Source organism: Garra rufa, chromosome 8 (assembly GCF_049309525.1).
Source record: "Garra rufa chromosome 8, GarRuf1.0, whole genome shotgun sequence".
In the NCBI taxonomy this organism is placed as follows: Eukaryota; Metazoa; Chordata; class Actinopteri; order Cypriniformes; family Cyprinidae; genus Garra; species Garra rufa.
Window position 1 is genome coordinate 3148407 of NC_133368.1, and position 27557 is coordinate 3175963.

Below are 27557 nucleotides of genomic sequence, written 5' to 3' on the forward strand. Positions count from 1 at the left end.
TCTGAGAATGAAAACAAGAAATCATAACAAGAAATAGTTCAACAGCTATGATATTGTTTTTGAATTCAGATCTTTGCATAGATATGACAGGAAACACTGGCATCAAACAGTGCCTTGGAAAAAATATATATAGCAAAGGCCTATACATAAACCCAAATGGAAAATAAATTTAAAAAGCATGTCCTGTTCTGTATCCTAAATTCCTGTCTGTGTGTGTGTGTGTGTGTGTGTGTGTGTGTGTGTGTGTGTGTGTGTGTGTGTGTGTGTGAAAAATTCAGAAGTGACCCCCTTTGTAATCATCAACATTTTTATAAATAAAATCACACATTATTTTCTCAGTAACTGTAACTTTTTAGAATTACATTTATTTTGTAATTAAATTACGTAATTTTGTTACATGTAACTAGTTACTTCCCAACACTGTTTACATGTCTGCCTGGTGTTTTTACTAACCTATGCTTAAAGACAAATTTCATCAGTCAAGAGCATTGCTGAGCATTTTCTCCTTATGGTCCAGTGTATCAAAACTCTTAAAAATGCGGTTTATAAAGTAATATTTTTTATAATACTGTTTTATAATATTATACGACTGATTTGCTGTTTGCAAGAGTTACCTTTATTTTTCATTTTGATTATTAATTATAATATTAGTTTATGAAACCCACAACAATTAAAAACAAAAACATAATATATATTGTGACAGGTGATTCCAAAGGTATGTCCCTGGTTTCCATTTCAGATATCTGGTCACTTTACCTCAGAAGTAAAAGTTTGTTTACAAACCAGTTAGACAGATTAGACCTAAAACAGATTAGTCTTCATGCTCTTATTATCAAACTGAAGGTGCAGTGCATGTTCCTGAACCGTACACCTGTATGCATGTTTGAAATGTGTATATCTGCCCTAGACTTACAGTAACAATTACCCACCCATTGTGTCTTTTTCATTGTTTATGTAAATATTCCCTTTGTTTGTGCATTAAATGATCACTCATAAATTCAAAAACGTCACCTTTCAGGAAGATCCAAGATGTTTTATTAAAGTCTCTTTTGCTCAGCAAGGCTGCATTTATTTGATAAAAAATAACGTAAAACTGTAATATTGTAAAACCTCTTCCTTTTTTAAATGTATTCCTTTGATGTTAAATGCTAAATGTAACTGAATTGTCAGAAAAAAAATGCTATCTTCAGTGTCACATGATCTTTCAGAAATATTTCTTATATGCTGATTTCTGCTCTAGAAAATGTTTATGAACAGAAAACTCACACATATTGTTTAAAAATGAGTAGTGTTGTAATAACCCTTGTCATAGACCCTGAATGAGGATTTGCAATAATATTCTCCTGTTTTAAATCTGTAAATACATTGTTAGTCAATGACTTAACAGTTAGCAATTGTATAAAGGCACCTGCTAAGTAAACTTCAGATACACTTGCATAGCACCATTATGCCATATTATCTAAAACTAATGATATGTATAACAGATTCATGATCAAAGTTTTTTTTTTTTTTTACAATATATGTCCTATTACTATAATTTAGTTTTTTATCTGATTTGAAATAACATAGCCAGTCCTAAATAAAACATAACAAAAATGTAAATGCTTACCTGACACACTCAGTAGGTTTTCAGTAGTCATTAATCCAGAGGGAAGGATTCAAGTTATAAAAACACAGATTAAACAAATCTCTAAACAATCACCCCACAAATAAAAACAAAACATTGATTTAATATATCTACTCCCTCTTCTTTTTCTGAGTCTTCTTGCAGCATTTCCTAAAACAGAACATGCAGCTTTTGACAGTCACAAAAATAACAGTCACTAGAATGAGAAGGAGAAAGCCAATGACGTCCAGAGAATGATACTGAATCCAGTTCAGCTCGTGGGCTGCAGGTCTGAGATGCGCTGCCCCTTTGTGTCTCATAACAAACTCAGTCCAGAACACAGCCAGGTCCAGAGGCTCAATGGGACGGTCTCTGTGAATAGCTGAAAGCTCTGCCATCTTCTCCTTGTAGCTGTTGAGTCAAAGATGGAGTTTGTTTATATATTTCATTGCATTCAAAAGGACTGCAGTCCTTAAAATAATCTACACAGTTTACATTTTACTTTGAAACAATTTCACTCAGAAATTGCTACTAAATTTCACAAATAATTGTAATTACATGCAAATTTTTATTAATAATTGTATTACATGCAAATTTTTGAAGACTGAATTAGCATCTTTTTTAAAGCATACTCCCATAATATTTAAACATACTCCCATAATAATATTATAATTTTACAACTTTGAAAATATGTTTTTACAGTACAGTACTCTAATAGACTACTATTCCATTTTAAGTTCAATATTAAATGTTGCATGAATATAAACTGATTTCATGCACAGGCTAAACATGATTCTTATGCTTACCTTTTGTCATTGATGACCTTTCTTAATGCAACCAGCAGTTTTTCTGAGGTCAGATCATAGATTCTCAGGGTTTCTGCAACTCCTCGAGACACTAAGCGCTGAACATTATCCCCTTGGTCGCCAAACAGAGGAAGCATCACCATTGGCACTCCGTTAGAGATTCCTTCATAGATTCCATGAGATCCACCATGTGTAATAAAAGCCTTAACTTTAGGATGGCCTAAAACACAACATTTCATTCAATTATACATTAAAAAATAACAGCAGGAAACAAAAACAGCAGTTAGGCTGATTGAGAGTGCAAATTCACTCTCTGACAGCATTATTATTTTTTTGTTAATGGGTATGTATTTTTTTATATAATTATTAGCACATGTTATACATTTTGCAGCATATTATGCCTTAATTTGTTTTGTGTATTTTTGTCATTTACTCATTAATGTGACTAGTTTTCATTTTTTTATTATATTTATTTTCCCTTATTTATTATTTTACTTTTTATTTTGTATATTTTCACTGTTGTTTTTCATTTTTAATTATTGTTGTACACCTGATTGTTTGTCTTGGGTGTTGAGTGTTTACTTGAGCACCTTCCCCTTTGTCCCTTGATGCCCAAAGAGCACAGACTCCTATAGAAATTTAGCGCACCATCTGTGAGCTCCTCCAGAGGGCACTCCATCCTTGTTCACTGTACTTGTAACATGGACCTCACCACACACCAAGCTGTTGAGCCCACCATAGTCACCTGCAGTTCCACTTATAATGATCACTAGTCCTGTGCTTTTTATACCTTCCTGTCCTGTGGTTCTTGCACCAGAGCCAGCTCACATCATGGCCACCACACCAAGTGTTTGATGGCTGGCTTCTTGTTTAGTGGACCAGTGTTTGGCAGACTGATGTTGGTACGGGCGGTTGGCATCCCCAGCTCCGCAGCCTTAGGCCCCTCCCACATGGAGACAGAGCTTTTTTTTTCCTGTTCTTCCGTAAACACGGCACTATCTCAAGAAATACCTGTGTACACATGAAACCACTGAAACCAACTCAAAACAATGTAGTATAAATGCCAGTCCAGTTTGTGGTGCTGAGATTCACTAAAAATAGAGAAGAAGACATGGAGCATGCACATAAACCTTGCATGCTGTATACAAACCCAACACAACAATAGCTGTGTTTCCATCCACCTATTTTTATGCGCATTTTGGAATATCGCATAAAAAATCTCTGAATGGAAATGCGAAAATGCGCATAAAGTCTGAAAATGCGCATAAAAAACTCACGCGCACAACTAAGTAGGATAAATTTTTTATCCGATAAGAAAAAATGCGCATAAACTACGATGGAAACACTTTACCGAATAAATTCCTCCATGCTCATTAAAAAAGTCATGTGACTTTGCACGCTGGAACGGAATAACTTGACTAACCAGCAGACCCATCTTGTTGCACAGCATCAGAAATGTTGTTTTGGTCATTCTGAAATGTTTCCTTCAGTGGTTTCGTCACTTGCCCACCACGGCACCGGCCCTGTGGTCGTTTTGATTATTTTATAGAAATAAAAATCATTTAGTTCAGTTACAGAACAAACAGTACAATTAAAAACTGAACGCGGCTGCTCAATGCAGTGTGCCTTAACGGTCACATCCGCGGTATGAGTGCGATTTCATTTATCACATGAGGAGTGAGGTGAGAAAGGCAAGACGTTGCCGAAAGATTTAGTTTTAAAAGTATTTTGGCCTGTTGACTGTTTTCGTTTATCTAAGGTGATTTTGGAAGCTCATTCCCTGCTGAAAAAAACAGCTAATACCAGCCTAGGCTGGTTTGCTGGTCTTAGCTGGTTTAAGCTGGAAGTAGCTGGTTTTAGCCGGTCTCCCAGCCTGGCCAGGCTGGAAAAGTGGCCAAAACCCCTCTAAAACCAGCCTGCCTTCCAGCTATGACCAGCTAAAACCAGGCTGGTTGACCAGCTAAAACCAGCCAACCAACCTAGGCTGGTTTTAGCTGTTTTTTTCACCAGGGTTGGAAGAACATTCATTTCTTATTTATTTGGTTCCACCGTGTTTGCCAATTTTCAGTAGGTCTATATTTCATAATGAAACTTTGTGGAAGTTATTTAACAGTTGTTTATTTGTTTTTGTTAATAAATTAATAATTATATGTTTAAAATAGACTAAGTGAGTTTGTCGTACTGTTTTGTTGTTGTCCATTCAATCAATTGGCGCCGAACTGCCGCTAAATCGAAAGTGAAAGTCAAATGCTTACGGACATTTACAAGCTTTTAAAAGCGAATAAAAGCGTGGAAACGAGAGAAAACTATCCCTCAACCTTTCCCTCGGTGATACCGGTACTGCCCGTGTTGTCACATGTCAATTAACCGCTGGGGAAATCTGAATTTCTGAAAATTATTATTTACATGACTTCTCCTTGTTTTTGTTTTTTTTTGTTTTTTTTTTTGTTTTTTTTAATATTTAGTGAAAGTTTATCAGGAAGTGACGATTTTGTTCTCTTTGTCTCGTTGGATGGAAACGGTGCTTTGTGCGCAAATGTCTCATGCGATGTTCCAGTTTTGCGCATAAGTTAAATTCGCATTTTTGGATGGAAACATAGCTAATAATAAAAGCTAGTAAAGTTAGTAAAGCTAATAGGCTCACTAGCTTCTGCAGCACAAACACAAGCAATCAGTCTGCTTTGTTCTTGTTGCTGCTGCCATTATGTGACATAACAAAGGCTTACTGGGGTTGAGACATGGGGTGATGACATTATCGTTTCACAAAATATATAGATTGGCTGTATGCATGAAAATGCAAAGTTGTCCTTTTCAGATTTATCCACTCTGGGACGTGGTTTAAAAAAGTATAGCGGTTTCATGCTCCCAAAACAATGGATCTGTCTGGACAAAACATCTGCATCTGCTCCGCTCTATGAATTCATGAGTCTGCTCCAGAGCCCAGCCCACTCCAGTTCATGAGTCTGCTTCAGGGCCCACACCAGAGTCTGCTCAAGCACCACAACTCTGTCCTGTTTTGAGTTCTTTGCCCATCCTGTCTCAATCACAGAAGTCACTATTGAGCTTGATGACCTGTGAAACCCTTGATTGCCCTGTCATGGTCATAGAGGCCAAGTTCTCAGTCTGCTCTGTCATAGCTAAGGAGGTCATTCCTTGCCTTCTATACCTTGCCTGTCCTGTCACAGCCTATCGGTTATACAGTGCTATGATGGCTGTTGTGTGTCGCAGGACAAGCATGACAAGCCTTGATTAGCCTTGAAGACCTTGATTAGCTGGTTCAGGAATGTTTGATTAAGGTTGGAGCTAAGCTCTGCAGGACAGTGTGTCCATTGGAGCAGGGTTGAAGACCTGTGAATTAAGTATATCTGATTCACTAGAAACTTCTAGAAAAGTGTGTTGAGGCTGGTTGGAGCTGCAATCTGCAAGACATTGGCCCTCTAGGACCAGGATTGGACACCCCTGATCAAAGAATATTACAAACATACCCAAGAGATCATTTTGTGGTAGCCACTTCATCAGTTTGACATTCTTTGGAGCATTTTCAGGGACTGGTCCAGTGTACCTCCATAGTACCTACAAATCAAAGAAAGTTATGAAGGTTAATAATATGAAGCCATATAAACCTAATCATATGATGACATGGTTAAATATGTATAATGTTTTGTTTCAGAAAACACGTGGTGGGCCATCAGAGTTCCCAAGTCTTCTTATTATAAGGGACTTTGGGTTTGTTTTTTTTCTTTACCTGAAAACATTTCAGTCACATTGCTGTCTATGCAGTGTCAGAAAGCTCTCAGATTTTATCAGAAATATCTTGATTTGTGAAAGGTCTTACAGGTTTAGAACAACATAAGGGTGAGTAATTAATGACAGAATTTTCATTTTTTGGTTACTATACCTTTAAGCATTTAAAAGTAGTCTTTTATTTGTAAATGCATTCTCACTTACCCTCTGAGGTATCTGTCTAAATGCCTCAAAAAATTCTCTGGCTTTGGCCTCAGGTAACTGTGATATCAAGGAGCCCAGAGTGAAGACTACAAATCCATGTTCTCCAGAACCATTAACAAACTCCTCCAGTTCCTGCACAGAGGACAGATTTCAGCATTGAACACAGGCATTATGTTCTAAGGATACAAAGGTTTTTTTTTTTTTTTTTTTTTCATTGTTAACTACTCTTTCCAATGTAAGCAGTTCTTCCTTGCATTACATTGCTTACTCACACAAATAAATACCTACATGAACTATTGTAATGCAGCAAACTACGTCTTGTTAAGACTGTGGTGGCACTAGGGCTATAGCCACATCATAAATTTGCATAACACTGCCACAGACCCGCAAGGATTTCCTAATGATTTCCCAGTTTTTTATTTTTACTATGCATTCAAAGTCATCAAAAACCTAAAAAATAAAATAAGGTTTAATAAAGGTTTTAATGTGACTATGTATGAACAAAGTTTTTGATGGGGGGAGGATTCAATTAGGCGATGCTCAGATATGGCAGGCATCAATGACAATCATCATAATGGAGTGCTATTAAACATGACACAAATGACCACAGACACATCTAAAATAGCTCAGAAAATAACAACAGATGCATCATCCTTCTGTAATCTGCAACTGATAAGTAGCTTTGGTGGCTTAAACCCTTGATATTTTTGAAGACTCACACGTCAAATAATAGATTTTAATTGAAGCCTAATGGTGATGAAAAAAGAAAGTCTTTGACTTCTTGTGCCTTATTGTCTGCCTCATTTGCTATTTACATCACTGTTTAAAGCCAAAGGTTCAAAACATGTCTCATCAAAAGTTAAAAGCTGACAAAAGAATAGAAGCTTATGCAAATAACAGTGTCTTGTACAGAAAGATGTCACCCCTGCTGATGGATATCCATTTTCAACTTGTACAAGTGAACACTGAGCATCAGCAGCAGGGTTGCCAGGTTTTCACAATGAAACCCGCCCAACTGCTACTCAAAACTTGTCACGTTTGCAGGGCTGAGAGATGAGGTCAGGGTCCAAATGCAGGTAAGTATTTTTAATTAAACAGACAAACCAAAACATAAACAAAAGGCCAACACGGCACAACACGACTTAAATGTAATACAAAATAAACAGAACTGAAACACGGTCAAGAACAGGATCCAGGAACACACAGACAGAACTGAAGACACACGAAGACAATGCAGCCAGGATGATTAGTGGGGAATGAGAGTTCTTATAGTCCATATAATAGTGAACAGGTGTGGGTATGATGAGTGCTAACGATCACAGACAGGTGTATACAATCAGGGAAGTGCAGTGCAAGGGAAAGGGAAACATTGACCTCAGGTGGCTGAGGGAACCCACAGCCCAGAGTCATGACAGTACCCCCTCTCTACGGAACGGATACCAGACGTTCCATAATGTCTGGTGGGAGGTGGAACGGAGGACTGGCGAAAACAGGGGGAGGGACAGTGGGCCAGGCCCGTGCAACGGAGGAACATCAGTTGACACAGCTGCCAGAGGAACGTGAGCTGGCATCGCCGCCAGAGAACCATCAGCGGGCACCGCCGTCAGAGGAACGTGAGCTGGCATCGCCGCCAGAGGAACCTCAGCGGGCGCCGCCGCCAGAGGAACGTCAGCGGGCATCGCCGCCGTCAGAAGAACGCCAGCGGGCACCGCCGCCGTCAGAAGAACGCCAGCGGGCACCGCCGCCAGAGAAACGTCCGTGGGCACCGCCGCCAGAGAAACGTCAGCGGGCACCGCCGCCAGAGAAACGTCCACGGACATCGCTGCCGTCAGAGAAACGTCCGCGGGCACCGCCGCCAGAGAAACGTCAGCGGGCACCGCCGCCAGAGAAACGTCCGTGGGCACCGCTGCCAGAGAAACGCCAGCGGGCACCGCCGCCAGAGAAACGTCTGTGGGCACCGCCGCCAGAGAAACGCCAGCGGGCACCGCCGCCAGAGAAACGTCCGTGGGCACCGCCGCCAGAGAAACGCCAGCGGGCACCGCCGCCAGAGAAACGTCCGCGGGCACCGCCGCCAGAGAAACGCCAGCGGGCACCGCCGCCAGAGAAACGTCCGTGGGCACCGCCGCCAGAGAAACGCCAGCGGGCACCGCCGCCAGAGAAACGTCCGTGGGCACCGCCGCCAGAGAAACGTCAGCGGGCACCGCCGCCAGAGAAACGTCCGTGGCCGCGTCAGGAACAGAGAAAGCGGTCATCGCCCCTTCGGGAAAAGAGATAGCGGTCACCGCCGCGTCAGGAACAGGGATAGCGGTCACCGCCGCATCAGGAACAGAGATAGCGGTCACCGCCGCATCAGGAACAGAGATAGCGGTCACCGCCGCATCAGGAACAGAGATAGCGGTCACCGCCGCATCAGGAACAGAGATAGCGGTCACCGCCGCGTCAGGCACAGGGATAGCGGTCACCGCCGCATCAGGAACAGAGATAGCGGTCACCGCCGCATCAGGAACAGAGATAGCGGTCACCGCCGCATCAGGAACAGAGATAGCGGTCACCGCCGCATCAGGAACAGAGATAGCGGTCACCGCCGCGTCAGGAACAGAGAGAGTGGTCACCTCCGCCTCGGGAACAGAGATAGCGGTCACCGCCGCGTCAGGAACAGAGAAAGCGGTCATCGCCGCGTCAGGCACAGGGATAGCGGTCGCCGCCGCATCAGGAACAGAGATAGCGGTCACCGCCGCGTCAGGAACAGAGATAGCGGTCACCGCTGCGTCAGGCACAGGGATAGCGGTCACCGCCGCATCAGGAACAGAGAAAGCGGTCATCGCCGCATCAGGAACAGAGATAGCGGTCACCGCCGCGTCAGGCACAGGGATAGCGGTCACCGCCGCATCAGGAACAGAGATAGCGGTCACCGCCGCGTCAGGAACAGAGAAAGCGGTCATCGCCCCTTCGGGAACAGAGATAGCGGTCACCGCCGCGTCAGGAACAGAGAAAGCGGTCATCGCCCCTTCGGGAACAGAGATAGCGGTCACCGCCACCTCGGGAACAGAGATAGCGGTCACCGCCGCGTCAGGCACAGGGATAGCGGTCACCGCCGCGTCAGGAACAGAGATAGCGGTCACCGCCGCATCAGGAACAGAGATAGCGGTCACCGCCGCATCAGGAACAGAGATAGCGGTCACCGCCGCGTCAGGCACAGGGATAGCGGTCGCCGCCGCATCAGGAACAGAGATAGCGGTCACCGCCGCATCAGGAACAGAGATAGCAGTCACCGCCGCGTCAGGAACAGAGAGAGTGGTCACCTCCGCCTCGGGAACAGAGATAGCGGTCACCGCCGCGTCAGGAACAGAGATAGCGGTCACCGCCACCTCGGGAACAGAGAGAGCGGTCGCCGCCGCATCAGGAACAGAGATAGCGGTCACCGCCGCGTCAGGAACAGAGAAAGCGGTCATCGCCCCTTCGGGAACAGAGATAGCGGTCACCGCCGCGTCAGGAACAGAGAAAGCGGTCATCGCCCCTTCGGGAACAGAGATAGCGGTCACCGCCGCGTCAGGAACAGAGAAAGCGGTCATCGCCCCTTCGGGAACAGAGATAGCGGTCACCGCCACCCCGGGAACAGAGAGAGCGGTCGCCGCCGCATCAGGAACAGAGATAGCGGTCACCGCCGCGTCAGGCACAGGGATAGCGGACGCTGCCACCTCGGGCACAGAGCGAGAGGTCTCTGCCGCGTCAGGAACGGAGATAGTGGTCGCCGCCGCCTCGGGAACAGAGATAGCGGTCACTGCCGCGTCAGGAACAGAGAAAGCGGTCATCGCCCCTTCGGGAACAGAGATAGCGGTCACTGCCGCGTCAGGAACAGAGAAAGCGGTCATCGCCCCTTCGGGAACAGAGATAGCGGTCACCACCGCGTCAGGAACAGAGAAAGCGGTCATCGCCCCTTCGGGAACAGAGATAGCGGTCACCGCCGCGTCAGGAACAGAGAAAGCTGTCATCGCCCCTTCGGGAACAGAGATAGCGGTCACCGCCACCCCGGGAACAGAGAGAGCGGTCGCCTCCGCATCAGGAACAGAAATAGCGGTCACCGCCGCGTCAGGCACAGGGATAGCGGACGCTGCCACCTCGGGCACAGAGCGAGAGGTCTCTGCCGCGTCAGGAACGGAGATAGTGGTCGCCGCCGCCTCGGGAACAGAGATAGCGGTCACCGCCGCTTCGGGAACAGAGAGAGCGGTCGCCGCCACGTCAGGCACAGAGACAGCGGACGCCGCCGCCTCGGGCACAGAGTGAGCGTCCTCTGCCGCCAGACGAGCGTTGATGACTGCCATCCACTCGGGCACAGCGTGATCGGACACCGCTGCATCGGAAACAGAGTGAGCGGATGCCGCCGCCAAGCGAGCGTCCTCCGCCGCCAAACGAGCGTTGATGACTGCCATCCACTCGGGCACAGAGTGATCGGACGCCGCTGCATCGGGAATAGGGTGAGCGGGCATCGCTGCTTTGAAAAAAAAAACTTCCCTGCTAGACCCATAGTTGCTGGCTGCATTCTGTCACGTTTGCAGGGCTGAGAGATGAGGTCAGGGTCCAAATGCAGGTAAGTATTTTTAATTAAACAAACAAACCAAAACATAAACAAAAGGCCAACACGGCACAACACGACTTAAATGTAATACAAAATAAACAGAACTGAAACACGGTCAAGAACAGGATCCGGGAACACACAGACAGAACTGAAGACACACGAAGACAATGCAGCCAGGATGATTAGTGGGGAATGAGAGTTCTTATAGTCCATATAATAGTGAACAGGTGTGGGTATGATGAGTGCTAACGATCACAGACAGGTGTATACAATCAGGGAAGTGCAGTGCAAGGGAAAGGGAAACAGCGACCTCGGGTGGCTGAGGGAACCCACAGCCCAGAGTCATGACAAAACTAGCCCTAATGTGCTTTGGAGGGAGCTGCATTTCGTGGGGTAAAATACGCGTTTTTTTGGTGGGGTTCCAATGGCAAAATTTAGCATTTCATTAGCAAAATATAATTTTATTATATTTTGGGTCGTTTCAACTCACAAACATTAAAAACAACCTGCAGCTACAGTCTTAGGGTCCTTACGCACCTGGCCCATTGTTTCGGAACCTGGTGCATTTCCCCCCTTAGCTCGGTTCTTTGGGCATATGTGAACATTGCAATCGCACTCATATCCACGGCAAAACAACTGGTCGGAGATCACCTGAAAGAGGCGGTCTCAGCTTGATTGAAAACAAACTCTGTAGCCATTCGGTTGTAGTGAGAAAACAATCCGAAACCAACCGACCAACAAACAAGGCTATATCACAAAGTATGTTGGGTAATTATGTAAGTTCCGTAAAAAGCAGCAGCTGAATGTCTGTGGGTATGCACATCTTCAACATTAAAAAGTCAGCTACGAGCAGAATCCCTAAAAATAAACCGTGGAACTTTGACCAGTGAGAGGACAGTTTACTTGCGTGTGTAAACATTGTAATTTAATTCCCTGTTTCGGAAAAAGCAATTGACACACAGGTGTGCAAGCACCCTTAAAATAGCCCAATTCCACGGAAAAGGCACGGACTTGGCAACACTGATCGGCAGCTAAGGAGGCACACACTCCTCTCTTCGACTGATTGGCTAGAGGAGGAGCTGTCGATCTAGAACTAGTGGACCAATTATGATGTTTTTGGGGCCATTCACATTTTGCACCAAAAAATGTATGGAAAATGCTAGGTGCAGAGCTTTCTCCTTCTTCCTTTTTTTTTTTTTTTTTTTGCAAAACATTTAGGAGCTTGCATGGAAGTTTCAGCAAAGGATCAATGGATTTCCAGCACTGAAAATCACTGACAGGAGCTCTGCTAATTTTATTTAAAAATGACTACCTCTCTGTACAGCTGTGATCAGCCGTTCTTCCATCTTTGCTGAGCTTTCAATGTTGTTATGTAAAGGTTGAAGCTGATTGGTTGGTTCTTGGCACAAGACCTGCGGTGAACTTGCAGAGTGTAAACAAGACCAGTCACTTAGATTAGACACTGCAGTTACTCAAAATTGGCTGCGAAAGCCTTAATGACAACACACTTTATTCTTATTGGTCAGAGTCTGTTGTGTTAAGATTACATATGTTGTGTGTTTTTCTTGGACAAGTTCCTGTTTTAATTCAATCTTGATACTAAATATATGATATTCAAACAAAACACACAAAACATTAACAAAAAATAAGATTAGGCCATCTAGTAATATATATTCTTATTGTATAAGAGTAAAAGTTTTGAAGAAAATGTTCTGGTTAACCTATTGCTTATATTTGGAAAATAAATGGCACAAAGTGTCCAACCTGATGGCATTCTCTTTATTCCTCCCCCACTTGCAACTGGCAGATCTCACCAGGCTAGTGTAATTCATCTTGAACAAGCCTCTTATGTAAATCTGGCCCTGCCCAGCTACCCCACAATATGCTTAATCCCTAACCAGTGACTCATTATGATGGAATAAAATAACAGTTTCCAAGATTTAGTAGAACCAAAAAAGAAACATACTCAAAAGCAACCACATGCCAGTCATTCTATCAGTGGTGTGAAGTACAGTGATAGTTGAAAAAGATCAAGGAAGGAAAACACTCACAGAGTGTAAGCACACAAGTTAAATTTAAAGAACATTCATACTGTAAATGAGCCAGGACTGGGTTCAAAGGGTGATGATGTTTGCAACTAGAAGGATGGGCTCAATCCAAATTTTGAAGTAATCAATGGGTCTTATTGATTATTGTTCGTTGATTATTCATTATTGTTTGTGGATTATTCATATTTATGCATGTAGAAGAACTTCACACAACAAGATTAGACAGTGTGTTCCTTGTTCAATTGGAAAGGACGTGACGTGTGGCCAAGTATGGTTGGTTATATGGTGTAACGTTAATGCTCATAAATTCATGAATTCATGGCATCAACTTAGATTAGAGCAGTGTCACATGTGCACTTTGACCTGCCTGTTCTCGCTGTCACTCACCAACTCTCACACTCAGAGTGCAAATAAGACACACCTGTTGTTCGTACCTGAATTGTATGTCAGTGTGTGTGTGTGTGTGTGTCTATATATATATATATATATATATATATATATATATATATAGCTATACATATATAGCTCCTTCACAGTCCTCAGTTGACTGGCCTTGAAGTGAAAAAGTTTGTATTAACATAATATATGTGTGTACTACTGTGTATATATATTTTACGAATATCCAAAGAATTGATTTGTTCAGCATGTTTTCAGGTAATGAATGGAACATTATAGCGTGTATCCCATCTAAAATATTACAATAAGCTTTGTGATTTATTAATATTATTATGAAACAAGGTCTCAGATTTCAAATTCTGTCCATTTTTATTTTTTCGTATTCCAACAATAAATACCATTTGACACTGTTTAATGTGGAATGACAGGTCGCTGTAACCTTATTTCAAGAGAAGCGGCATCACCTCAGCTACGCAGTTACAGAATTACATACATATGAATGAACATATGAAGGTATGAAAAAGAAACAAGAACAAGTACAACTTACCGAAATCCATCCAATCCATTCAGTTTCATTTAATCATTCAATCAGTGTTTCAAACACGGAACGAGTTCAGTATAACAGCTTATAAGTATCAACATTTTGCTAAATATACATGCCTATCATTGACTATCATGTATATTTTACAGCATTCGTTTTTTTTTTCCTTAAGAAAATGTAAGTACTGTAGCTGATATATATCCAAAGTTATCCATATCAGAATCTAATCAAATCACAAGCTTGTGAATCAAAATTTAACCGAATTGTGTCAAAACCCAGTCCTAAAAATTAATTTTCATGTCCAATTGTTAACTTATGTGGCAAGTAGCCAGATAATAACCAGAATAATTTTGCAGCGGGGTCTTGTATAACCCTAAAGAGGTTTCTTTTGAATAACAATCTGCTAACTGTACATGACCCCTTAGCCTAACCGCTTGGCCCTTTTTATAAATCTGGGTTTTGGGGTATTTAAAGGTAAAATCATACATTAGAAGCCAGAATGCACCGTGACCTAATAGCTCTTTGTAGGTAGTCCTTCTGCAAATATCTACTGACCAGTTCAACAAAAATGGCCAAAATTTGTGGCAGAACTAGGGAGCTGATTGAGATGCTTGTCAAGTGATTAATTATAGCTCCTCCCTAAACACACAGGAACACAAGGCAGTCGTGCAAAAACAAAATGAACTCTCACATACAAAATCAAACTACTCTGAAAGAAAGCGCTTAGACAATGGTTACAGAGAACATTTTTACACACAAGGATCTGTTTGCTACAGAATCATTATTTCATAATAAGAATACCTAGAAGAGATAAAAACAATTTATATTGGAAGAAACAAGAAAGTCTAATGCAAATCAGTGTGATTGATCAAATTTCTAATGAATTAATAGAAATTAACAACATCTAGAACCAAACACATCTAAATCTAAAAGCTTGCACTGGTTTCAGAGCAATTCAGTACATGAGTAAATCTAAATGTGAGCAAATCTAACACCTACAAGATCATGTAAATTCTGTAAAATTACAGAAAAATATCTATTTGCAAATATCTACTTTTGTGGGAGAGGAACACTTCGGAAACTGCCATGAGCGTGTTTCTTACTCTGAGGGAAAGTCATCTTATCTGAGTAACAAAGATATAATTGGAAATTGCAAAGATATCATTGGATTCTTCTCAAACGAATTCTACTTTATGTGGTCAAATTTGGCACTGAGCTCAGCATGGGTAAAACTCACAAAAAGGGCCAATTACCCTAATACCCTAATAAGAACACTGTTTTTTGGGACCAGGATCACCATCTCATGACTCTGAGAAAGCTCCAGGATCTTCATGCTTGGGCAGTGACTGCCATTCACTGGAATAACAAGCAACTTTCCTGCCTGTAGAGGCTCTAAGCAAACAAGCACAGCCAGGCTAGAAGCCCCAGAGCAGAAACACTGAGTACTCTCACCATCCCTCTAATGTTTGTACACAGCATACTGAGATACAGGTCTCAAAACTAAACAAAATGGGAGTGAGTGTTGATAGATCACTGGCAGCATGTGCATACAACACAGCTAATGACCTCAGACATTGACACTGTCGCTGCACTGCGGTTTAAAGTCTAACAAGTGGGTGAAATGTAGCTCTGGATTAATTATTTCAAGAACATACAAGCATTTAAGAATTGTCAAAGTTATCTAGAGATAGCTTTGTTCATACAATGACAAAGAGGACCAAATGTCTGTAACAGGTAAATATATTGGAAACACTTTTCAGTAAGGTTCAACATGTAACCATTACTTAATGCATTAGGTGTCATGAACCAAAAATAAACAATATTTTTAACAATACTTTTAGGCTGAAGTTAGAGTTTAACCTAGCTCAACCAGCTAGCAACCAGTCTGAGGTGGCACAGAATACCTCATTATTTCAAAATAAAAATGTGCTTGACTGTAAAGTATTGGACTGTTTTAGTGACTAAAACACAACTGAATTAGCCTGGAAAAATCCAGACCCTAATCTATTAAGATTAAGCGTCTGGGATCGAGCAATGAAAACTGCCTAACTCGAGGGGTGGCACCAAGCATGCATTTGAAACTCTAACTGCACGCAATTGGATAACGCCACGACCAATCACAACAATACACGCTTAGCTACCAGCAGAGCTAAATGATGTTTCATTAACAAAGTTCGGGAGAAGCGCGTCAGATGCTTAGCGTAAACATCACAAGTCAATCAGCGCCATAGGTTTAAATACAGCTGACCCACCTCAATTCACTCAATGGTTTATCAGTAAACCTCCACCACCCCATCTCATCACTCCGAGTTCTCGCTACTCCTATTGGGGGGTAATGTACTCTGGGTTCGGGCCACTCCCGAGCTCGGAGCCCTTCACCGGACAGCACGCCAAACATGCACTACTATTCTCCGGCTAATTATATGTAAGCGTGAACTCGTGAACTGATAGATTAAACTCTTGCCGTATCCAGTTGGCAAAACAGCAAAAATGTCCTTCTTGCAAAGGAACGATTCGAGTTTTTGGTTTTCTTTTCCTCTTTTATATGGAAAGCCAAGTCTAACTCGTTCATTGTAGCGGGCAAAGCCGTTTCAAACAACTTGTTGTTCATCTGTAGCGACAGCAATCTTTCAAAGTTTACTATATGATTCGGACGTCGCAGTGCTGTCATCATCAGCTTAGCTCGCCTCTGGCCCGCCTACATCAGATACACCGATTTGATTGGTTCCCACAATTGCTTACGTATTGCAGTAACCTGCATCATTGCTCGATGCCAGAGTGTCTTGCAGAGACAATTCAAATTGTGCTCTCGCGAGACCTCTGGATTTCCAGGGTACAACTGAATTCAATTAATTTCTACTTAATTGTTATTGAGATATTTTTTGAATTAGTTCAAGTAATACTGAATGAATATGACAGTTTTTGTAGGGGCTCACTAGTGCACAGTCAGCTTGTTTATGGTTCTCAAAACCCCCAAAAGCGTGTTCTCCAACATTGAATACTCATGGATGGGAGATGCAAATAGTGATAAGAATGTGAAAAAGGCCGGAAGTCAACAGCACATAAATGCCAGAATGTAAAATGAGTTATTTTATGAAATGGTTTTATTTTTTGTTTGTACTTTACAAATTAATGAGAGAAAAAAAGTGCATATTTATATTATTTATTTAGTGCATATTTTTTAATATAAATGCACTATGCTCACATTTACTGATGCATTAACACACAATTAAAAAAAATACATAGCCAGCTTGCACCTTGTATTGTGATCTCAAATTGCAGAATATATTTTAGTACATACATTTGAGAAATGTTCTTTAATGTAATGCAAATACATGTATGCACAGTTTGTGGCTTTAATAGCCTTTTTTGTAATTTCATGACTTCTAGCTTCAATTTTGGGAGCAACAAGCGGTCGTGTGGTTCCCTCAAGCAGAGACTCACTTCACATTACCGCGAAGGACACAAAATATTATTAAGTCAAATGAGAAAAGGCTAGTACCACTTTGCTTTAACGGACAATCTTTTACATGGGAGTTTGTGTTAGTGGATATGAGTAGGCCCCTTCTTGGTGCAGACTTTCTGTGCACTAATGAACTGTTGGTTGATGTGAAAAACTGTTCAGTAACTGCGGAAGGCTTCAATGTTTCACCCTGTCAAAGTGTATCTTTTCCGCGACTACTCTGTCCAGTGCATTGACAGATGGCTGTGAGTTCACTTAGCTGCTAGGTAAATTATCCAATCTTACTGAGCCCACCTTCTCCTCAGCAGTGGCCAGCCATGGGATCACACATTAGATCGGGCTCGAGGACTGGGTGTAGTAATAGTCCTTGGGCATCACCCCTTCACATGGCCCCCAAAGTAGATGGTAGCTGCCACCCCATGGGGATTATCGACGGCTTGATGTCACTATGCCAGAGCCATACCCAGTTTCACACATTCAGAATTTTTCCCCCAACCTGGCTGGAAAAACTATTTTCTTAAAAGTTGACCTAAGGATACCATCAGGAGCCAGTCTACCATGAGGACATGCCAAAGACTACTGTGATAACATTGTTTAGCCTATTGAAAATTCATTCCATGGGCAGCTGCACAAATGCATCCTTTGTACAAGGCCCTCAAAGGGAACAAGCAGATCACCTGGTCAGAGAAGATGACTAAATCTTTTGAGGACGCTAAACTTGCCTTAGCACAAGCAACCATGCTGTCATCCAATTCCTAAAACCTATACCTAATCAGCATATGCTAGTTTTCTCAACAGGGTTGTTTGGCAAAATCATATCTACTGTCCCGCAACAGATCTAGTGCCAGGTGGTCATCCCTTGCTGCAACCCCTTGATTTGCCGTTTCACACACACCTGAAGGCTCCAGACCAGCAAACTGTCCAAACCTCTTCTTTTTTGGATGTGCTCACACACTTGCTGATGATCAGTTAATCAAAGATATTTGACTAGCAGTGCCTGGCTGCTACTTACACTCTAAATTCCTACATTGCAGTAAGGATGTCCTAACTTTGTCACACATGGCTTTATATTTTGCTAAATAAATAATGACACAGAGCAATTGTCACAGCATAGATTAAGGCAGAGATGGAGGTAAATATAAAACATCAAAGGTAAGTTTATTAACAGAATGGTAAGTAACATGCAGCAGGTATTGTGGTGAGTAATCTTATCTGAGAAGTCCAACAGCATAGGTAAGCACATCCAACGGAATGGATGGAGAAAAACAGAGTCCAAGCCAGATGAGTAGAGCAGCGATCGCAAGGGATGTGATCTGTAGACCAGACACTAGCTGAGTGAACAATCCAGGTATTTATAGGGGTGTGGCAATTGGGATCAGGTGAGTTCAATAGTCAGGTGATTGTGAACGTGTATGTGTCTTCAGAGGGCGTGGTCTGTGTGTCTGGCTGTGGTAGAACTCTGACATTACCCCCTCCTCCAGGGGTGGCTCCCGACACCCCTTTCCAACATCGAGGGCGACCTCGACCACGAGAGGCAGGACACTCTTGGTGGCTCTGATAAAAATCCGTCAGGAGTTGGGGATCGAGGATGTCGTCTCTGGCCACCCAAGATCTCTCATCGGCTCCATACCCTTCCCAGTCTACAAGGTATTCCAGGCGACTATCTTGACGCCGGGAATCCAAGATCTCTCGTACAATGTAGACTGAGGGTTGATCCAGGATCTCAGGAGGAGGAGGCTCAGCTTCAGCTCCGGGGTTCTCTGTGGCAGAGGGAAAATAGGGCTTTAGGAGAGAAACGTGAAAGGTGGGATGGATTCTGTACCTGGGTGGGAGCTGAAGCTTATATGTCACTTCGTTTATCTGCCTCAGAATGGACCTCGAATGGACCGATGTAGCGGGGACTCAGATTTCGACAAGGTAACCTCAACCTGATGTCTTTTGTAGATAACCAGACTTATCTCCTGGTTGGTATGATGGAGTTGGTCTTCTACGGACATCGGCGAATTCCTTGTGGCGTTGGATGGCACGTTGGAGGTGACGATGAGCTGAGTCCCACAATCTCTCGAAACCAGTAGTCTACAGCTGGAACATTGGTAGGTTCCTCCGTCCAGGGGAACAGCGGAGGCTGAAAACCGAGTATGCACTGGAAGGAAGTTAATCCGGTGGTATCCTGGCGTAGGGAGTTCTGTGCATACTCGGCCCATGGGAGGAACCTGCTTCAGCTGTGTTGGTCGGCTGAACAGTATGACCAAAGCTCTTGGATCTTCCTCTCAGTCTGGCTGTTGGTTTGAGGTGGTATCCTGAGGAGAGATTGACAGAAACACCAAGTGATTTGAAGAAAGCTTTCCAGACATGTGAAATGAACTGTGGACCCCGGTCCGACACGATCTCCTCTGGGAGACCAAAGTGACGGAAAACATGCTGGAATAGTAGCTCGGCGGTGTTCATTGCCGTTGGTAGGCCTGACAAGGGGATGAACTTGCAGGCCTTCGAGAAACGATCTACTATTACCAGCACGCAAGCGTTACCTTTGGAGTCCGGAAGATCCGTCACAAGGTCTACCCCGAGATGGGACCAGGGTCTTTGTGGGATGGGCAGTGGGACCAGATTTCCTGTAGGCAGATGACAAAGAGTGTTAGTAATTGCACTGACTGAGCAGCTTTGGACGTACCTGATGACATCTCCATTCATACTGGACCACCAGTAACGAGGTTGGATGAGCGAGAGGGTCCGTCTGCTACCTGGGTGTCCAGAGCCCGGAGATTGATGAACTGTGTCCAGAAGGTTTTGACATTGGGAGCTGGGTACGTAGATTTTACCTTCTGGACATTCTGGCGGAGCAGGATCTTGGAGAGTGGCTTCTTGGATCCAGGTGTCGATGTCCCACTGGATGGGGCTAACAATCAGGTCTGGAGGGATGATGTTCTCTGGTTCAGCTGAAGAATCGTTGGAGAATTGTCTGGATAAAGCATCAGCAGGTATGTTCTTGGATCCTGGACGGTAGGTAATTTTGAAGTGGAATCGGGTGAAGAACAGAGCCCATCTGGCTTGTCGTGGATAGAGACTTTGTGTCACGGAGGTATTGGAGGTTCTTATGGTCTGTGATGTTCAGAAATGGATGGTTAGCCCCTTCCAACCAATGACGCCACTCTTCCAAGGCGAGTTTGATGGCGAGTCACTCACGATTGCCTATGTCGTAGTTCAACTCCGCCGGAGACAGTTTCTTCGAGAAATAGGCACAGGGATGGAGGAGAGTGGAGTCACCAGCTGCTTGCGACAGCACTGCTCCGACGCCGATGGTAGATGCATCAACCTCAACTACGAAGGGACGGTCTGGGTCCCATCCCTCTCTTCAAGAGTTCATCAAAACAACAGTGGTAAGTTGGAACCATTCTACAAAAACAGTGAGTAATGGCTTCTTCTCTTGCTATCTATCTTTGTCGGCAGTGAGCCTTATACATGTGATAAATGCTAGGAAATAGCTAGGCTGACAGAGAAGATTTCAGAACTAGAGACACACATCCAAACTTTAATGGAGGATAGTAAGAATGTGAGGGACTTAGATACAGCTTTGGATGTGACTAGCTCAGGGAGACATGCAAATTGTTCGGTTCCGGTAGTTACAGCGCCCGTGTAGCAGGGCAACTGGGTGACTGTGAGATGGCATAGTCGCAGGTCAAAACACCGCTCTTCCGTTCCGATCAGAACATCAAACAGGTTCTCCCCACTCAGTGACGCACCCACTGAGAAACCTGAAACCTTCACATTTAGCGCCCAAACTCTGGAACAATCTACCTAACACTGTTCGGGAGGCAGACACACTCTGTCAGTTTAAATCTAGATTAAAGACCCATCTCTTTGACTTGGCCTACACTTAATACATTTCATAATCCAAATCCGTTAAAGGATTGTTAGGCTGCATTATTTAGGTCAACCGGAACCGGGGACACTTCCTATAACACCTGATGTACTCGTTGCATCAGAAGAAGAATGGCATCTACGCTAATATTAGTATCTTTCCTTCTTATTCCGAGGTCACCGTAGCCACCTGTATCCAGATCAGACGGTCAGTGCAGTCTCCCGGATCTAGTCCGTACCCATCAGCACCCAGAGATATCTTCTACAGCCCTGAATGTCAGCAGAGACCACATCAACTAGAAGAGCCCCAGAGACAGATCATCAGTGAAAACCTCATTACCTACCTAGACGGTCATCGACGCAAGACAGCGAAAACCAGATGAGTCCTCTCCAATCTGATTTTGTGGCAACTTGGAACTCTTGCATCTACATTAATATTAGTCTGTTTGTTTCTTATTCCCAGGTCACCATAGCCACCAGATCCAGTCCGTATCCAGATCAGATGGTCACTGCAGTCCCCCGGATCCAGTCCAAACCAAGAGCAGATGGTGGATCAACACCTACAGCCGAATGTCAGTGGATACCGTGTCAACTAGATGAGCCCCAGAGACACATCATTAAGAAAGAACTCCTACCCTAAACGGCCACTGGCACAAGGCCATGGGAATCAGATGAGTCCTCTCCAATTTGACTTTGTTGCAATATGGATCTCTTGCATTATTATTGACATTTTACTTTATTATTTTAATACTGTAAGGTTGCTTTGACACAACTTGTATTGTAAAAAGCGCTGTATAAATAATCTTGACTTGACTAGGATCTGGATGACGTAGGAGGGGAGCAGTGCTGAAGATCTTCTTAAGTAGTTGGAAAGCTTTGTGGGCAGAGTTGTTCCAGACAAGGTGCTTGGGTGGGCCACATAGGAGGGAGGTCAGAGGTGCTGTAATGAAGCTGTAGTTCTGGATGAAGCGACGATAGAAGTTGGTAAATCTGAGGAATTTTGATTGTACTGGGTTGGAGGCAATTCAGGATAGATTGCACCTTGTCTTGGTTCATCTGCAGACCCTCGGGGCTGATGTTATAGCCCAGGAACTGAACCTCCTTTTGGTGACACTCACATTTCTCCAGCTTCAGATAGAGCTGGTGGTGACGTAGGACTTGAAGGACCTGACGGACGTGCTGGCGATGTTCGGCCTGGTTCCGGGAATAAATCAAAATGTCATCAATGTAGACTACCACAAATTTGTGAAGAAATTCCCGGAACACCTCATTCATAAACGTTTGGAAGACTGAAGGACTGATGGACAAACCATAGGGCATTACCAGAGATTCGTAGTGGTCTGTAGGTGTTATGAAGGCCGTTTTCCACTCGTCTCCCTCACGAATACGAACAAGGTTGTATGCACCCCGCAGGTCCAACTTGGAGAAGCTGCGAGCCCCACGGGGTTCCTCTAGGGTGGCGGGAACGAGTGGGGAGGATATGGCTGTTGAATGATTTGTGAATTTAGCTGTCTGTAGTCAAGACAAGGGCGGAGACCTCCATCTTTCTTACCCACGAAGAAGAAGCTGGAAGCAGCTGGTGAGGTGGATGGTCGAATAAATCCCTGCTTTAGAGCCTCCTGGATGTACTCCTCCATCGCCTGGCGCTCCGGGTTGGACAATGGATAGATGCGTCCCTTGGGTAGTTGAGCACCAGGTAGCAGATCTATGGCACATGGCCGATGTGGAGGAAGATGGGTGGCAGCTTGCTTGCTGAACACATCCAAATAGTCCAAGTACTCCGCTGGGGCCTCAACCTTACTGTCCGTTTCCGGACTCACAATCTTGGTGGAAGCTATGGATAGAGGAACAGAAACTGGAGATGGTAAAGAGTAAAACAATTCTTCAAACAATGCTTTCTCCAGCTGATGATGTCACATGGGTCCCAGCAGAACTCCGGATGGTGACGATGGAGCCAAGGACGTCATTGGATGATGTCAACAGTGGAATTATCCAGTACCAGAAGCAGGGATGGAAATTAACTTTTTTGTCCACCGGCCAGTGTGGCTGGTGGATTTCAAAATCTACCAGCCACTAAATGTTTTTACCAGCCACTTTATGTTTTTAACCGACAATGTGTAGCTGCATGTGAAAATTAATACTGCAAGATCTACTATACTTGAGCAGTTTATTTAATCTCAAGTCTCAATAAAATGCTGACATTTTCACCGAACTTTTCTATCATGATACAGAGCTATCTTCACAACTACACAACTTATAGCCCACATACTATAACAGCCTAGATATTTTATGTAGCCTAATTTGCGCGCATTGGGGAGTCGCTCTCTAAACGCAGGGTATTAAAGTTGCTTTTGAATGCATGTGCGCGTTTTACTTTTGGTTTCGTTTTTACTATAGCGCGAAACTCTCGGCAGCGTAGAGCGTGCATTCTAAAATACAAGAGATTACTTAACAAAACCATTTGGGTGGACACCAACGGGATTTTGAAAAACGTGTCCCCAGTGGAAATTACGCCCCTGTGTAAGTGGATCTCTGCCACCGAGTTATTATCTGATGTGAATGAATGCCGCGTTGTACAGTATATTGAGAAAGACGCGCCATGAATTGCATCTGACAGAATGTGCGCTGTAGCACGAAATACAATATATTTCTTCAAAAGCAGATTGTAAAGATATTTTAACAGACCTCTTAACGCCTGTGATGTATCGCCACATTTTTTGAAGGTGTGCCTCCGCTAAAAGTGTCTGCAGTCTTCTTCTTCTTCGTGTATTTTAACGGCAGTTAGCAACCAACGTTAAGGTGCTTTACCGCCTCACGCCGTCCGGTTGAAGTATGTTATTTTTATTTACCCACCACTGTGGCCGGTGGGTGAAGCGAGTTTACCCACCACAACACAAAATCACCCGCATTTGGCTGGTGGCGGGTGCTAATTTCCATCCCTGACCAGAAGTTTAATCTGTTCTTGGTGAAATAATCCAACTTGTAGTGTGACAAAGGGTGAAGAGTAGCGAATCCGTCCACGTCTACGTCCACGGCTAGGCGTTGAGAAATCCTGGTTGTTTTCTGAAGGAAAGTCTCCAACCCGACGGAATCATAATATATGGCCATAGCAGCACGCAGACCTTGTGGTGGAGACCTTGTCAATATGCTTCAAGCAGTTTTTTTACATTATTGTACATGACATACCCCGATATATAATATACAAATAAAACAAACAGTCCTTAATTTTCAGGTAGGTGTATTTAGCAATAGCACTCAAGAAATTGAATTACCAAATATAAAATAAAATACTATATACACCAGCAGTGTCCAACTCAATTCCTGGAAGGGTGGAGCTCTGCAGAATTTAGATGCAACCCTAAACCCTATTAAACACAGCTGATCCAACTAATCAAGTCATTTATGCTTAATTGAAAACTGCACAGTAGTGCTTTAGAACAGGTTTGGAACAAAACTTCGCAGGGCTGTGGCCCTCGAGGAACTGAGTTTGACACCCCGATACAGTATACATTATATGCAAATATTATACACTGACTGTTATCAAAGCAGCTGTATTAAAGTTCTTCAGTCATGAGCAGTCAAGTTACTTCCATAGTATTTTATTATTTGTTTCCCCCACTAATAAAGTCTGGGAGGACCAGCTACTATTATCTACATTCTTCCAAATTCTTCTTTTGTGTTCAGCAAAAAGTGGTCATATGATGCGGTTTCTTGTTTTCTTTTGTCTCTAGAGTGTTACAAGCTGATTGTGCATATATAATACCTGCAAAGATTCAAGTCTTAAACCCAAAGAGATATTTATTATAAAAGTTAAGACTCAGCCACACCTTCCTAAAAAAAGCTTGTTCAAACACGCCCCCATGTTCATGTCACTGCGTGGGTAGATTTGCTTAACACCGCCCATATGTATATGGAAAGAAAGAAGGCGTAACTTGACCAGTTGTATTATAGTTGCACCCGCCATGTTGTGGACACACAGTGTGTTCCATTGCAAAAGCAAAAGTACTTTGTTTATCAAATGAGGACGGAACTAGAAATCAATAGTTAAGCAATATTTACAACACTGTTCCGGAACAATACAATATTCAAGTGGGTGCTGCACATTTAACAGAGGACTGTTTACTGAACTTGGGAGAGCAGCTTACAATGCCAGATGTACACAAAGGGTTAAGGCTATGAAGTGCATGGGGCAATTCCAACGTTGCAAGGACAGCGCTTCTGACTGATGGCCTGTAAGTCCGTTTTCAAATTTAAAGAATTTGCTACTGACTTTTCAAATGTGAGTTTTGAGCAGTTTAGGGGAGTGCTTGTTTATCGTTCTACGACTGAAAATGCAGACATGGTGTTCTGTTTATGCGGCGCAGCGGGACGGTGCAGCGCAACGCTTAAAAAGACCATATGAGTCATTATAATCAGTAGTTATGTCCCCACTGGATGCAACAAATGCCTTGTTTATAATGGGTTTTATTGTTTCTGACTCGCGCTGAGAAACGGCATCACAACATGGTTAGGGACGTAACAAATGCTTCACATGCTTGATGTATTCGGCCAATGACAACGCACCGGAGAACACCTCACTTTTCATCAACAAAGAGTTTTGTAAAAATCATCATATGACCCCCTTTTGGAACAACATGTGAGTGAGTACATTCTTGGCTGAACTGTCCCTTTAAAAACAATCGGCAACATGTTTAGTTCTGTCGCTTTAAGAGCTGGACGCATCCAATATACAGGTGTGCATCCGTTTTTCTCTGCACTGTTCACTTTCACTTTAGACATATTCAACTGTGGGGTTTCACTTATTCACTGTGCATTAAGTGATTATGTACATTAGTGCACTCAAAAGATTCTACCATTAAGACAGCTCTTAAATAAAGTAACATGCAGCATAGCATCAAATTATTTACATTACGCCTCTCTGACAAATTATTCGCTACCATGGTTTTTAGTACCACTGCTATACCAACTATATTCAGATGTATTCTGCTTGTCAACCTGACTCTATTAATTAGACTGCATCACTGTCCTCATGAAACAAGTTACAGACCCGAAATATGAAACAGAAACAATTTGCAAAAATGCAGACCTGTTAGGAAATATTAAAACAATTATAATATGCGATTGTTTCTTACTTACTTGTGGCAATGGTTTTGGTTTCTTGGTTGCCATTCCTCCAATCATGACCATATTTGGCATCAGCGGCCGTGGGAATTCAAAGGCAAAGTCGAAACGCATAAACCAGAGAGATGCTCGGCTCATGATCTCCACCACTGATGTTTTTCTCCACAGTACCCGTGAAGCAATCTCATCAGCCAGAGTAAACAAACGTCTGCAAGCCGTGGGCTTCAATAGGGCCCTGACCAGGTTCACACTTCTTTGCCAAAGATTCATGCGGTCAGTAAAGTGAGTAAAAGGTTGTGGAACATAAGAAACTGGAACTGGACATTGATTGGCAAGAGTGTCGACACCACAAGGAAGGTTTATTTGCATATAAATAGCTGGAATTGAGAGATATTCACCAACTATAGCTCCAACAGGCTCAAATGGATCTGTGAGAATCGCATCAAAGTTGTAATCTTGCAGTTTTTTCATCAAATTCTTGTTGAAGAGCAGACCCTCTGCGTTCCTCAATAAAAAAGTTTGCAGAATATCCAGTGAGATGATGAATGTCTGAAACCTGGCTAGGTCTGTGGAGATGTCAATACTCAGAATTGTGTTTAACTGATCTGCTAAGTTCGCTTCTAATTCAGCTTTGGTGTAGTTCACTGGATATGTCAGAGTGGTGGTATGCTCTGAAGGACCCATACTCAGACTTGCATCTGGGATGACAACCACCACCTGGTTTCCTCTTCTCCCCAGCTCCTCCACAACAGGCTTCATTCCCAACCAGTGACTGCCATCTGATGGTATAACCAACAGTTTCCCAGCTTCAGCTAAACCAAAGACAAAGAGACTTAGAAGCAGCCGCATGCCAGCCATTTTATCAGTGGAATAATAAAATCTCTCACTGTGGCTTTTGCCAGCTAGAGGAAATGACTCTAATATCTTACAATGAGTCTGGTTTATGTTAGTAGAGGTGGAGATCCCAGCAACTAGGTGGAACTATGTCTATATAAGGCGGTGAAGCAACCAATCAGGGTCAAAGTCTAGAAACATGTTATGTCATGCAAAAAATTAAAGAGGGACAGATGCATATGGCTTGTAATGGCATGGATGAAAATGGAAAAATAACAAAAAGGAATTAAAACATATTGCAACTATTGCACAGATAAATATATATATTTTTTACAAATAATTCTTGTTTCTGTCAAATGC

General features: G+C 43.2%; 1 protein-coding gene across 1 annotated transcript; it reads right to left on the reverse strand.

The window, feature by feature from the left end:
- Positions 1-1531: 1531 nt before the first annotated feature.
- ugt1a2 (UDP glucuronosyltransferase 1 family, polypeptide A2) lies at positions 1532-27254 on the reverse strand. The gene is made up of 5 exons (XM_073845280.1): positions 26379-27254; positions 6361-6492; positions 5898-5985; positions 2413-2632; positions 1532-2017 (listed from the first exon to the last, which is right to left on the reverse strand). Exons 1-5 carry the CDS (start codon positions 27219-27221, stop codon positions 1738-1740), a joined length of 1563 nt encoding a protein of 520 aa, XP_073701381.1. The 5' UTR covers positions 27222-27254; the 3' UTR covers positions 1532-1737.
- Positions 27255-27557: the final 303 nt, after the last annotated feature.